This window comes from Aedes aegypti, chromosome 3 (genome assembly GCF_002204515.2).
Source record: "Aedes aegypti strain LVP_AGWG chromosome 3, AaegL5.0 Primary Assembly, whole genome shotgun sequence".
Classification (NCBI taxonomy): domain Eukaryota; kingdom Metazoa; phylum Arthropoda; class Insecta; order Diptera; family Culicidae; genus Aedes; species Aedes aegypti.
The window spans coordinates 214,552,539-214,566,501 of record NC_035109.1 but is presented as its reverse complement, the minus strand read 5'-3'; the positions used below and the strand labels follow the sequence as shown (position 1 = coordinate 214,566,501).

General features: G+C 39.5%; 1 protein-coding gene across 2 annotated transcripts in view; it reads left to right on the top strand.

Moving 5' to 3' along the window:
* Positions 1-493: 493 nt before the first annotated feature.
* Positions 494-13,963, top strand: part of LOC5570027 (LIM domain kinase 1) — a 50,578-nt gene continuing 37,108 nt past the window's right edge. For both annotated transcript variants that reach the window (XM_021850097.1, XM_021850096.1), the window contains exon 1: positions 494-640. In XM_021850097.1, coding sequence (XP_021705789.1) covers positions 619-640 — 22 coding nt within the window. In that variant the 5' untranslated portion in view covers positions 494-618. The remainder of the gene's footprint in view (positions 641-13,963) is intronic.

Sequence of the window (13,963 nt, the reverse complement as noted above, 5' to 3'; positions counted from 1 at the left end):
TACGGTTCATACAAAATTTGTAAAATGTGCATACAAAAAGCGTTAGGGCCTATTCACAAATTTCATAACGCTGAAGGGGGTGGGTGGGTGTCCTCGTGATGTTACGGCTCATACAAAATTTATAAAATATTCATACAAAAAGCGTTACGAGGGGGTGGGTGGGTGTCGAAAATGGCTATTTTTGGCGTTATGAAATTTGTGAATAAACCCTTACCAGGGGGTGGGTGGGTGTCGTAAATGGCCATTTTGGGGTTATGAAATTTGTGAATAAACCCTCATACAAAATTCGTGGGTGGGTGGGTGTCATAAATGACCATTTTTGGCGTTATGAAATTCGTGAACAAACCCTTGTCCTATGATCAGCGCGCGTCCCGGCCATTATTCGGTTGACCCAAATGACGAGCACCGATTCCAAAGTTTTTCATGCGTTGTTTACGTTGAAAAACGCTATAGCATCTGACGGCGCGTTTTGATGTTCGGTTCGTGGACGCCGAAGCTGCGGGGAAAGTGTTGGTCAAGCTCTCGACTGGATTGGTTGATTATCGGGGAGTAGTTGAAAAATTTTATTAGCGTCGCAGTCATCGTATTTATCAGTGTTGAAGTATAGAAGATGCAACTATGGATAAAAATGGACAGAAAGGTAAATATTTACCGTCGAATTTGGTGGAAATTTGCTATTAAACCACTGGAAAGTGAAGTGAATGTGAAGATTGTGCAAAATTCGGTGGAAAATGAGTGAAATTCGATTGGAAATTCACAGATGAATTTCGATGCGTGGGAGAGCTGATTATGTATGCAAGGAGGATAGAAAATCAAAATCACGACGAAAATGTCGGAAGTTTCAACAATATTGTGGATGGTTTCGAACGAAATGGCATCGTGTTCACATTATTTATACGATTATTGTAATTTGGAAATCACAGGCCGTGGAAATGGGACTGAAAACGGAAGCGAATTTTCATCAAGGAGCAAGAATTTGTTCCAAGAATGGCCGTCTTCCGAACTGTGCATTAGTGTTGGTGTTTGTGTGTATTTTATGTGGATTCACATTCTATGCGCTATGTTGTTGTTGAATTATTGCTGCGTTTCTTCTTCAATGCGGTGGCTGAGTCACCCAAGATACATACTGAACAAGCCCGCTGAGCCAATTACTTGCTCCAAGTGTGCCTTCAAATGTGACAACCAAACGAATGTGCCTTCTAATTATTTAGTGCCACCACATTCCTCGTAAACTGGATCGAAATTGGTAATTAAATCCTCAAAAAATGCCATCGAAGCGCAAAGTTCAGAGGTGGATGAAGGTAAAAATCAAAGGGGGAATTTTATGCTGCTCAAACGAAAAGCTAGCCTACTACGTTCAGGAGATATTGGAGATTTTAAAAAGTGTATCCAGAGCCGAATTTACAAATGCCCGGGACCACAATGTGCTGAAACATACATACCTATTATCAAACTTATATGAATCTACGATCTCTTCTCACTAAAAGTTTGGTAGTGAAAAAAATTTGCGACATACAGGTCGGACTCGATTATCCGGAGTATCGTTTTTTTTTCACTCCGGATAATCGAATCACTAAAAGAAAAAAAAAATAAATCTGCGATGAAAGAACTTAAATATTATATTTTATCGTAATTGTAATTGTAATTGTAATTTATTAACGTTACGATACCCTGTCAGTTTACAAACTATATCTCAGGTCAAGGAAACGAACGAAGTAAATTTGGATATTAAACATTGGAAACTAGTAATTAAATCACGGTTTTACAAGTTACAGTGACTGTCAGTGTCAATAACGACCACATTAAATTTAACCTAGGTACCTATTATCTACTGCCATCGTTTGACGGCTGCCTTGAATGAATTAATTGTTGGTTCAAGCTTAATTTGAAGAGGAACGCCGTTCCAGCTAAGAGCTCCTGCAATGAGGATACTTTTCCTTTGGGACGTCGTGTGTGCTGGGATGGTAAAGCACCGAGTGCGCTCTTGCGTTCCTCGCTGAAGGTGCTGCAGCAAATAGTCGGGCAGATCCTTGGCATATCCCTGCCGCATAAAGCTGCAAATACGGTTCCGATAGTTCGTTGCTAGATCGTGTCCCAAGATGGTGTTCCTCACTTCTTCGGTGGACTCTCTCCGACGAAGCCGGTATACGAAACGGACCGCTGCCTTAAAACATCTGTTCAGTTGCTTTTTTTGTGCTACGGACAGGCCGGGGTGATACACTACATCGCAATAGGTGAAGAAAGGCATCACCACTGCTTGCACTAGTTTTTTTCCGGGTTTGGGTAGTCAGCACAGGCGAGAAACGACGAAAGGTATGCAGAGTGCCAAAAACTTTTTTTGTGATTCCATTAACCTGAGTGAGCCATCGAAGATTCCTGTCCATTTGTAGACCCAAGTTAGTGACGCTATCGGATAGTGGGATGGCTTCGGCGCAAAAGGTGATGTCTGTAATCGGTGTAATTGTTCCTTCTCTGCAAAAGATGATAGCTTGAGTTTTTTTTGGATTTGGGAAAAGTGAGTTGATCCCGGCCCAACGTTCAATGTGCTGAAGATCGGTGTTGACCAACGCTACAAGCCTTTCGATGTCTTGCTTTGGTCCGGATACATATATTTGTAGGTCGTCTGCGTACAGCTGGTAGCTGCACTTGAGTCCCTGCGGCAGACTATTTACGTACAGGCTAAAAAGAAGAGCGCTTAGGCAGGAACCCTGGGGCGTACCATCTGTGAGAGGGTGCACTGCAGAGACCGTTGATCCAACTTTCACAGCTTGGCTGCGATGCCCAAGGAAGGATGTAACCAGCGCACAGGCATCTTGAGAAAAGCAAAACTCTTCGCTGAGCTTGGACTTCAATTTCAGGTGGTTGACGCAATTGAATGCGAGAGAGAAGTCCACTAACACCATGAGAGTACAGTGGTCACCATCGAAGCTGTTGTAGATGTCGTGTGTAATTTTGGCGAGAGCTGTTGTTGTGCTGTATTTCTTCCTGTAACCCGATTGGCACCTCGAAAGCAAATGCGAGCCTGGAGCATCGATGTACTCAACAATCTGGTCGAGTAAAACCTTTTCCAGTACTTTGGATATTGCGGGAAGCACTGTAATCGGCCTGAAGTCTTTGGGATGTAGCGGGTTCGGCACTTTTGGAATCGGAGTGACGATTCCCTTCTTCCACATGACTGGAAACGTTCTGCTATCAATCACCGAGTTGTACAGGTCTACCAGTACGGGATAGATGAATGGACAAAGCAGCTTTACAAACGAGATTGGGATGCCATCCGCACCGGTGGCGTTTGATTGAATCTGGTTCATTTTAGAGGCAACTTCACCAGCGTTGGTATGGCAGAAGTTAAACTGTTCCCTGACGCCCTCGTCTCTGATTGCACGATGTAGTTCATTCCTCGTAGAGGTTGCAGGCACTTGAATTTGTAGTTGGCGATGACCTTCGCAAAAGAAGCTGTTTAGCTGCTCAACGTCGATCTGTTCCTCTGGTAGCTCTTTCTTGGTGCTGTTGTGAACGCCCTCCCTCCTTAGGTTGTTCCAGAGTTTTTTCGCGGGTAGATGTGGTGCGAAGTAACGTTCGCCGTAACGCTTTTTGGCTTGTGAAACCAGGATTGCAGCTCGGTCACGTTTTTGGGTATACTCCAGCCATTGTGCGTCATCCCGCCTTCGATGAGGATTTCGCGAATAGAGTTCGTGGGCAAGGTTTCTGACGACGATTGCTTGTTCAATTTCTGTTGTCATCCATGGCGTGCGTTTATCCTTGACTGTGATGATCTTCTCAGGTGCATGGCGATCCATCAGGTTGCACAATTCAGACGTGAGGGATTGTGTTTTGACATTGACGTCCCTCGTATCCAAAATGTTTTCGAATCTTATTCCCTGGAAGTCTGCTTGCAATCTGGTTGTGTCGATGGCACGAAAATCTCTTACCGTTAGGCGGTGGGCTGTTGGTTTCCTGCATCGAACGTTCGAGATTAGGTAAATTGTCTCGTGATCCGAAATTGAGTTCGAGACTGCTTTGGCCGTCACAATTGATTGAGGGCAGTCGGTAACCATCAGGTCGATAGTCGTTGCACTCCTGTCTGTAATCCTAGTTGGAGTTGTTGGCAGAATTGTTAAATTAAAAGTTTGGTGTATTCGCAAAAGTGCTTCATGGTTTCCGGTAGGCGAAGGTGCAGTTACATTGATATTGAAATCTCCTAGGAGGTACAGCCTGTCGACGCCTAGGTCTTGTATATCAAAAAGTAACTTTTCATACTCAGCGGTGAAATTCGGATTAGTAACGATTGGATTGTAGATGATTGCGATACCTACAGTGAGCTCGTTGATTTTGGTTTGGACCACAAGGTATTCGAACCTTTGTCCAACAGGGACGTCGGGGTTGAAAGTTGACTCCATCACTGGTGAAACCTTCAGCCCTTTGAGGAAGTACAGTCCTATTCCACCGCATGATTTGCTGCCTCTGCCTCTTCCAGCTGGTAGGCAGTGTTTCATGAAATTGTAAGACGGGACTCGAACGGGCCCCATCGAACTGGATGCTTTCATTTTGGTTTCGGTGACTGCGAAAAAGTGGTACTGGTTCTTGTCGAGTAGAATTTTCATTTCATCCGCGTGACATTCTAGTCCACGGACGTTAAGGTGGCCTATACGGAGGTTCGTGTAATTGTTGGGCATATTTTCGTCGTGATAGGAATCGTTAGCGCTTGATTAAATATTTAGAAATGTGAGGATTCTGCGTCGTAGAAAATCGAGGACTCGTTAGTGCAAGAGCTTGCGTTCATCAATTTAAGCAGATGTCCGGTATCTTCGATGGGAATGTACTTTTTCTGGCACGGTAGACGTATGGATATGCTGTCGTTTCTGACGTACACCGATTGAATGAGCTTTTTCTGCTTCATTCTTAGCGCAAGGTTTCGAACACGGAAGCTTTTAACAGAGAGCATCTCATTAACGGTGAAGCGATACTGTAGAGGAAGCCCCTTTTCCAAATTACACAACTTGGCTTCTTTGTGTAACTGGAAGTATTTCTTCAAAACTTCCGAGCGTACTTCAGCGCTACTGAATACTACCACGATTGTCGGAGTGAGCGACCTGTCGGTCCACTTGGACGGCTTCACGGGCAGCCGGAAGCAGGATGTAACGTGTGACATCAGGTTTCTGATACCAAGGAAACTTAGAAAGCTTTCGACGATGGACCGAGTGTTCTCTCCTTCACGATGTGGTACTTTGTTGATGGAAATTCGGTGGCAGTTGATACTCTGGGAACATATTTTTGCAAGCTTCGCACCGGACTCGATGATCTGTATTTTCTGCTCCATGTCCTCTGTCAGTCTGGTGGAAGATGGAGAATCGCCTGCTTGATCGATGGAGCGAATTTTGTTTTGGAAGCGATCGATCTGCTTCTTCGTGTTGCTTTGGTGAGTGCTGATTTCGGATTCGAGCTTTTTTATCTGCAGGGTTAGTTCGTCTATCCGTTTCTGCACCTCGACCAGATCGGATTTGCAGGATGCATCCGATGGTACACGAATGAGACTACCGATCACACTACATCTTTCGCACAGATAGACGTAGTTTTTGACTTCGGACAGGAGGGAATCACTTATCCGTACACACAATGTGTGGAACCACTTCTGACACGCGTCGCAGCTGATCCAACTGATTTCCTCCACATTGCTTTTATTCCGCTTTCCCACTTTCTTCTTCTTTCCCGTAGGTGGTTCTGCCTGGTTGCATGTTCCGCATAGATCCTCTTTCATTGTCGGTGATATTACCTCTAGCGCAACGATTCAGGGTTCCGGATTAGTGTTGCATTGTGGTTTCGCCGGTTGCACAGAATACTCGGATGGGGACACCCAACAGCATTCGAGAAACGACACAGCAAGGAGCCCCGACGGTGGCCGATATCCTTGCTAACGATCCACGAAGAGCCCCGACGGTGGCAAATTCGTGACGAATTGCTTCAGGTTGCGTTGTTTTCTTTATATGATGCAGTGGCGTAGCCAGAAATTATTTCTAGGGACATTAGAGGTCTTGAGAAGAAAAATAATGTTTTGACCGGCATACACAAAAAACCCTGTTTCAAACCCCCCTTTTCTTACCTACGTCCAAAACTGCTAAACCATTCATAGTGTATATTGCAACACTAAATTATCTCAAAATTATGCATAAAAACTGAAAAAACAAGAATATCAAAAAATATATTAGCCACCGGATCGAGTCCGACCTGTATCGAGAAATCTTTCATAGGTAAAAATTAAAAAAAAAAGTTGATTTTTGTATTTTTGCTTTTCCCTATTCTATGCCTTAAATAAGAATTGCGCTAATTTTAATAAGTTTCAACGGCTTAAAAACCAATTTGACATATCTTTAACATAAATGAATTATGAGATGTTTCAAATTGAGCATCGTTTTCTACATACACTCACACACTATGACCAGCTCATGGCAGTATGCCGCATTTTATATAATAAAAAAAATCTTCACTTCAGAGTAGCTAAATATTCACACGAACGCTTCGTATTCTTGTTTCTAGTAAAACGTTCCAACAGAGACTGCGTGTTCCAACTTAGTGTTCCATGAGCTCCTACCCAATCATCGCGTTTAAACTATTTTAAAGATTTCTTATCTGAAACAATGACTAATAATTCTGTTGATTTAGGAAAGTTTTGATTTGCTGTTTTTTACATGAAAAAAATGTTCTAAAGAATAAGCTTGATAAGTTGATAGAATCGTTAATTGCGATGAAAATCAAAAGTTACGGAGATCACAAAGTTTTCTTTAGTAGTCAGAAATTATGAAAGCTTTTTCTATCGGGACCAGGAAGAGCAGGATTGCGCCGAAACACCGTGGTGTCTTAACCGCAATCGTTTGTCATAAAATGAAGAATAATGCGGCGAAGATAGCAAATCGATCCTACACACCAAAATTTTATTGCTGTAAACCAGCAAATTTTTGCTGATTTTTTTGTGCTGTAAATTCAGCAATCGATCCAGCAAAATGAAATTTGCTGGATCATTCAGCAAATCAAATTCTCATAAAAATGACAGCTGGTTTACTGAACATCCAGCAAAGTACATTTCAATTTGCTGAATGATCAGCACTTAATTATTTGTTATTTTTGTAGGATTTCATGCTGTTTTAAAGCAAATCATGGCCGCCAAGTTCTGATTGAAGCAAAATTTAAGTAAAGTTCACAAAAAAAAAAACATAAAAAATGCTATTCCGTTGCTTCAAACATTTATTTTCACAATAAAAAATAATCCTAAATTTTCTGCGCTTCGGGAGGAAAAAGTAAAGCTCCGTTGCCCGTTCCGGTTTGTATCCTGGAAATGAACACTTGAGTTATTTATCAATAATTAGTATTTCATTAAATATTTTACTTACTCAGATATACAAAAAAGGGCGACTAATATATTGTTTTTCTCACAAACCTCCATGCTGTGCTTGCAAATGAAAGTAAGAGATTTTTTTTTCTCTTTTTTAAGTTTCTCGATTGACAAGTATAACTGTTGCTGGAAATCAGTAATTATGTTTACTGGTTTACAGCAAAATTTCTAACCGATTGCTGATTATCGATCACCTGTCATCTTAATTACTGGAAATCAGTAAACCTGATGGTGTTGACAATTATCCAGCAAGTTAAATTGCTGAATTCCAGTAAATAATTTCAGAAGTGCTGTACATCAGTAAAATTGTGTATTGCTGAATGGGTTTCAGCAAACGAAATTGCTGGAAGACTGATCGAAAATTTGGTGTGTACATAATCGCGCACTTTTATTTATGACTTCACACTTATGAAGGGCACAGTTTGCAAAACTGGCACAAAAAAATCAATAATTAACATGAAAGCATACTTTTTAGTTTTTTTATCTTTATTAACGAGATTTTTAGTCCTGAACTAGTTCATCTCGGGACCAACTGCTCTACTTCCCCTTCGAGGGAAGTCGTCACAATGATCTTTTTGAGTCATAAGGGACAATCCCGGACGGGATTCGATCTCAGGTCCTCGGCGTGAGTTCTAACCAAATCAAATTCTCATAAAAATGACAGCTGGTTTACTGAACATCCAGCAAAGTACATTTCAATTTGCTGAATGATCAGCACTTAATTATTTGTTATTTTTGTAGGATTTCATGCTGTTTTAAAGCAAATCAGGGCCGCCAAGTTCTGATTGAAGCAAAATTTAAGTAAAGTTCACAAAAAAAAAAAACATAAAAAATGCTATTCCGTTGCTTCAAACATTTATTTTCACAATAAAAAATAATCCTAAATTTTCTGCGCTTCGGGAGGAAAAAGTAAAGCTCCGTTGCCCGTTCCGGTTTGTATCCTGGAAATGAACACTTGAGTTATTTATCAATAATTAGTATTTCATTAAATATTTTACTTACTCAGATATACAAAGGGGACGGACCTGGTGTAGTGGTTAGAACACACGCCTCTCACGCCGAGGACCTGGGATCGAATCCCATCCCCGAGATAGTCACTAAAATTTCAGTGACGACTTCCTTCGGAAGGGAAGTAAAGCCGTTGGTCCCGAGATGAACTAGCCCAGGGCTAAAAATCTCGTTAATAAAGATAAAAAAAAAAAAAAAAGATATACAAAAATACACCAGGTTCGTCCCCAGAAATATTAAATGAGGGGCCCTAATGCAAGTGACATTTTGGTAGGTTTTGAGTTGAGTACACTGAAAAAATCTTCTATTTCCAAGCTTTTTAATGGTATTTTCAGATGATTTTCCGTCAAATAGAAACAAAAATAACATAATTCATAGATAGGTTTTTGTTACTTACACTTGCTTCTAACTCCCTCAAATTTTAGTGTTAAGCTTTATGTAGGTGAATGTGAGAATACGGTAATTTTGTGAGGTTCTAGAAAATTCACCCAGTCAGCGGCTGTATGATTTGAACACAATTATGCATACAAAAATTACAAATGTTGCATAATGTTGGTACACATGACGATGTTTTACTAGGGGTGTTTACTTAACGTTGCGTTAACTGAGATATTTTTGAAGAAATATTTCATATGAAATATCCCTGTTCTGTCTTTAGGGAATGAAAAGTGAGAGTTAATAATCTAGTTACCTACCCAACAAAAAATGTCAGGCTTATTATAAGTTCATTTGTATAAGTTCACAATTTTTATACGATTTGTGCCAGTCGATAATTCAGGTTAGTTAATGACCTCGTGACTGCTTTCTCCACGATTCCCGGAGTCTTTTCCAGATCGTCACCAAAGATCAACAATTTGCTCTATTCTCTTGATCATTTGATTTGTTTTGAAAATGGTTTGATCTGTCTGTCATTTGTGCATTTTAATTTTATAAATAACAAATTTGTTGAACGTTGTTATAGCGCCCGACGCATTCTTGGATTGATTGATTGTGGAATCGCAACACATTGAAATATTTCCTACAAAGTCTATACAAATTTGTGAAATGTTTATATCACGGTATACGTGCGAATTAACGCCGATAAGCGAATATCCCTAATATATTTGTATTAGCTCTAGTTTTGGATGTATACATACCGTATAGAGTTCTGCGTAATAATCTTCCTCTATCTTTCACTCTTTAAACAATAAATGTGTACAACAAGACCAATAGGAGTGAAAATGTCACACAAAATCGGAACAGTGCTGGATACCAGCTTTTTACGTTAGCTTGCTATAATCTTTGTTTCACCCCTTTCTGACGTTTCTTGACTAGGTACACTACCGTTAAGTCACCAGTCACCGTGCGGCCTCCATTCACCGTGCACATATACAAATTCCTACAGAATATTCATACAATTTTCACAAATTATTCTTTTGTCAGCAAAATAAGGTAAAACTGATGAAATGAAGTAGTTTTTGTCACAAAGCATTTTGAAAAACCTAGTTTATGTAGTCAATGTCATGTGAATTCTGTTTGAAAATGAGATTTTTTAACATTCTTAGTAGAAACGCCAAAAATTCACATTTTTAATTTAGTATGAAATTTTTCTAAATTCCAACAAGTTTTCACTATGGATACTATTAGCAAGATGTATTTCATCGTATGAGCAATAAGATTTTATGCAAATTAGAATTTTTTATTGTATTTCAGTCGAAACACAAATGCACGGTGAATGGATCCTTTTCAATATATATGGTTCCTATTACCGTGCATTAGTGTGAAGGCATGAAATTATTCGGTAATATTAGATTTATTGTTATGTCGTCATTAAACTACTTCATATTTAGTTTTTGAGTGAAGAAGTAATGGTTTGGACAATACAGTCAATCCTCTTATAACGATTTTAATGAAAAAATAATTATTTAGCCATTTTTTTCATTTTTTATGGTTTTTATTGTAAATGAAGCTTTGAGTAGTCTTAAAAATGAGTGCTCACACTACTAGCAACATAGTTTCTCCATAAACAACGTTTCTTCAAGATACAAAATTAAATCATGACGAAAACTGCACGCACGGTAAATGGTGCACTAGGGTGCACGGTAAATGGTGACATAGAACGGTACGAGGCGACCTTAACATGACATTTTCAAACATAATTTTTGAGTAATTTTTTGCTATGCATCACTAGTTTTAGATTTTTCCCTGGATTATTATATAATTTCACGCTACGTAGTGGTGGTATTCTAGTACGCTTCAAATTATTTGGAAAAGTTGTATAATTTTTTGAAGTGCAATTTTTTCTTAAATGCACGGTGAATGGTAGCTTGACGGTACAATATTTTTAAAGTTAAACATTGCGGTTTTAAAACTTTTCAATGTTGATACGGAGGCACGTAAAAAAGTAACTATTACATTTCACATAATGATTTTTTTTATTTTTTTTTTGTATTTTGATTTTCTGTATCTAACACTATGTTTTTGCCATTTTAGATTTATGATAGTTCTCTATATTCCTTGAACTGAAAAGTCGGAATAAGTGTTAAAAACTTACTACTGTTACTACTGATTCTGCTTGAGCCTCTTCTGCAAGACAAGTGAACGATTTTATGGATTTCAGGAGACCCTCTCGTTTAATGAAACAGCCCAAAGCGTGGTCTTCTCGTGACCCTTTTTTATTTGAACGAATATCATGTTTTTCAGGCCCAATACATGGACTGTCTTCTACAAATGGTGAACCTACTTACTTCCCAGTTAAGGCCATGTAATACCATGTGTGCAGCATGGAGCTGTTAATCAACGACATAGACATTGTCGAAGATCAAAATTCAAACATTTAGGACCACAGTCTGTAGACGATTTATAATTTACATGGAGAATAAGGTCAAATTTCCCTCTCCTTCGTGAGGTCCATGAACTTCAAGGGAGTTCTTCTGGGATATTGGTAGGAATTGAGGTATTTATAAAGTAATTCTGAATTTTACATATGAATTTTGACTGTTGGGGGATTTGGGATTCCGATAGGCATTTAGGATTTGGTAGGAATTTTGGAATCCATTCTAGGATTACTGTGGAAATATTAGAAGTCTGATAAAACTCTAGAATTCAGGTGAGAATGAGATGCTGGTTATTATGGTGAAGATGAATCGAAGCCAAACCTAAAATTTTCAATAGCACAAATCTGGAATACCAAACATCCGTTTAAGCTGAAAATTAAATGGATTGGTGTTTTCAGTTCAACTGGGTGTTCGGTTCTCCAGATGTGTGCTCCTGAAAATTTGAAGTTTGACTTCGATTAATCTTTGCCTTAATCTCTTTGAATTCTGTGGCTATCCTTGAGACGGGCTTTCTGTAAGAATCTATGAGATGTAGGTTGGATTTCTGCAAATTCTGGTGTAAATATTTTGCATTCTTATAATAATTATTGAGATTCAAGTGATTCCCAGTTCCGACGGGATTTCTTGAGCTTGAGCTTGATTGGTTGCCCGTGGTTGCTACTCCAGTATCGCTTGATCAGCTGCACTTACACAAGGAACCAACTGAATAACTGCTTGGGACTAACAGACACCCTCAGTATATAAGTGCTAGTAATCTTCTATTTTTAGGCAACAATGGCGCCGACCACGTCAGAATGCAGAACAATGAGGGAAAGGGGGAGGAATTGATGATGCATTAAAACTGGCTCCCACGGTAGACCGTATATACCATTGCGTCTACGCCAATTCATGCGGGAGTGTGTGGGTTGGGGGAAAGGCATGGCAGAGAGGTTTGCTGTTTGGTTAGCAGACTGCCTATGTATCAGGCGTAAAGAAAAGAAGCGTAGGGAAACGGTTTCTTGTCCGTTTCTGGTTCTAGCGTTTGATATGAACAGATAGGGTGTAAGTGTGATAGATTGAGAGTGGATGATAGAAACAAGTGAAAGATACAACTACAAAGTACGAGTAAAGGGACGGGCCTGGGATTGAACCCATGGCCTTCTGCATATGAAGCAGAAGCGGTAGTCATTAGACCACCAACCCCGTCTGATTCCCAGTTCCGACGGGATTTCAGAGCAAAACTTAAATATAAGTCTTTTAAATGTCGGCAAATATTTTCTGCATTCTTTACGATGGGAATTTTTGCGATATCGATAAGAATCTCAATAATTTTGATGGAAACCTTATTGTTCCAGGGGGATTTTTATTGCATTCTAACGATTGCCATTGGAGGCACTACAATTCCCATAAAAATCTCAACATTCCCAATTGGATTTCAAAATTTCCACCAGATCGAATTGATAACAAGATTACTACGAATCGAATGCAACAACAGATTAAAAAAAAACTCAGCAATATTACTGGACTCAAAAGACTTTTCAATGGAGATTCCTACCAGAGTTCCAAAAAAATCCTTCCTCAATTCAAGCACTATTATGAGAACTGATTTTTAATTCTAGGATAATACCAGTAATACCAACAATCGTAGCGGAATAACTAGAATACCACAGAAATACTTATAATTTCCGAAATTCAACATACTGTTAATACACACAGGGAGCCTTAAAATTCTACCACAATTTCACAAGAATCTCAAAATTGCTAGGAATTACGTAATTCATAGTTTGATTGCTGTAATCTCAAAATGTCTTCACAAATGACACAGATATTAAGCTAAAATTTAAAAATTCGTTAAACTCTGGCGTTTTCGAAGACCGAAAACCACCCAGAAAAATCTTTGATGAAAAATAATCATAAAATCATGCAAATAAAGATAATGCCAGATATATAGCAGAATTACACTACATGTCTTGTGAAAAATGCTTTAACCTGTGCAAATTGTCGCGTAATCGGTTAGATTCCATGCTCGATTACGCAAATCATAGCGGAAATGCACATGATAGCAATATAGTTTGAAATGATTTGTACTACATGTTCGAAATGTTTCTTATTCGTACCAAAAGTGTAGTAGTCTTTGTGGATTTTGTTTTTGAGTAAATGTGCATGTAGTGAAGTTAAGCGATTTTTGTTCATACCACCCAATATGTGTGTTTTTTTACAAGGGGGCAAATCTGTATGCAAACAGATTCCTTGAGAAGGTAACTCAGGGAATGCGGGGATGACGCACCAACGACGACCCGCTAAAACCAGCCCATGCACTGTACTTGAGCAATTCTTTTAGAATTGCTCAAGTGGTGTACAGTGCATCGACATTACCCTTGGCCTCAGACCTTACCTCCCCGGAACCCGTAAGGTGGTTTTTCTTCGGGGAGAGGCCAGTGCATATAGCACAACACGTGTAGCAGAAGTAGCCTAGGCAAACTGCTTCTCCTAGCCGACTTAAACAATGTTACAAGGACCAGCCTCGGCAGGGCTAATCCTCTGCAGGGGTCTACCCCGTTTGGCATAATGCCGTATGGCATAATGCCGTTTGGCATACAGTCGTTTGGCATAATAGCTGTTTGGCATAATGTCATTTGGCATAACGGTCCTTTGGCATAATCGCCATTTGGCATAATAGCCGTTTGGCATAATTGTGAAAAACATTGAATTTGATCATTTGATTCCTTCCATTAAGCAAAGGGGTGTGTATAAACTGCTCACGATCGTACATTCC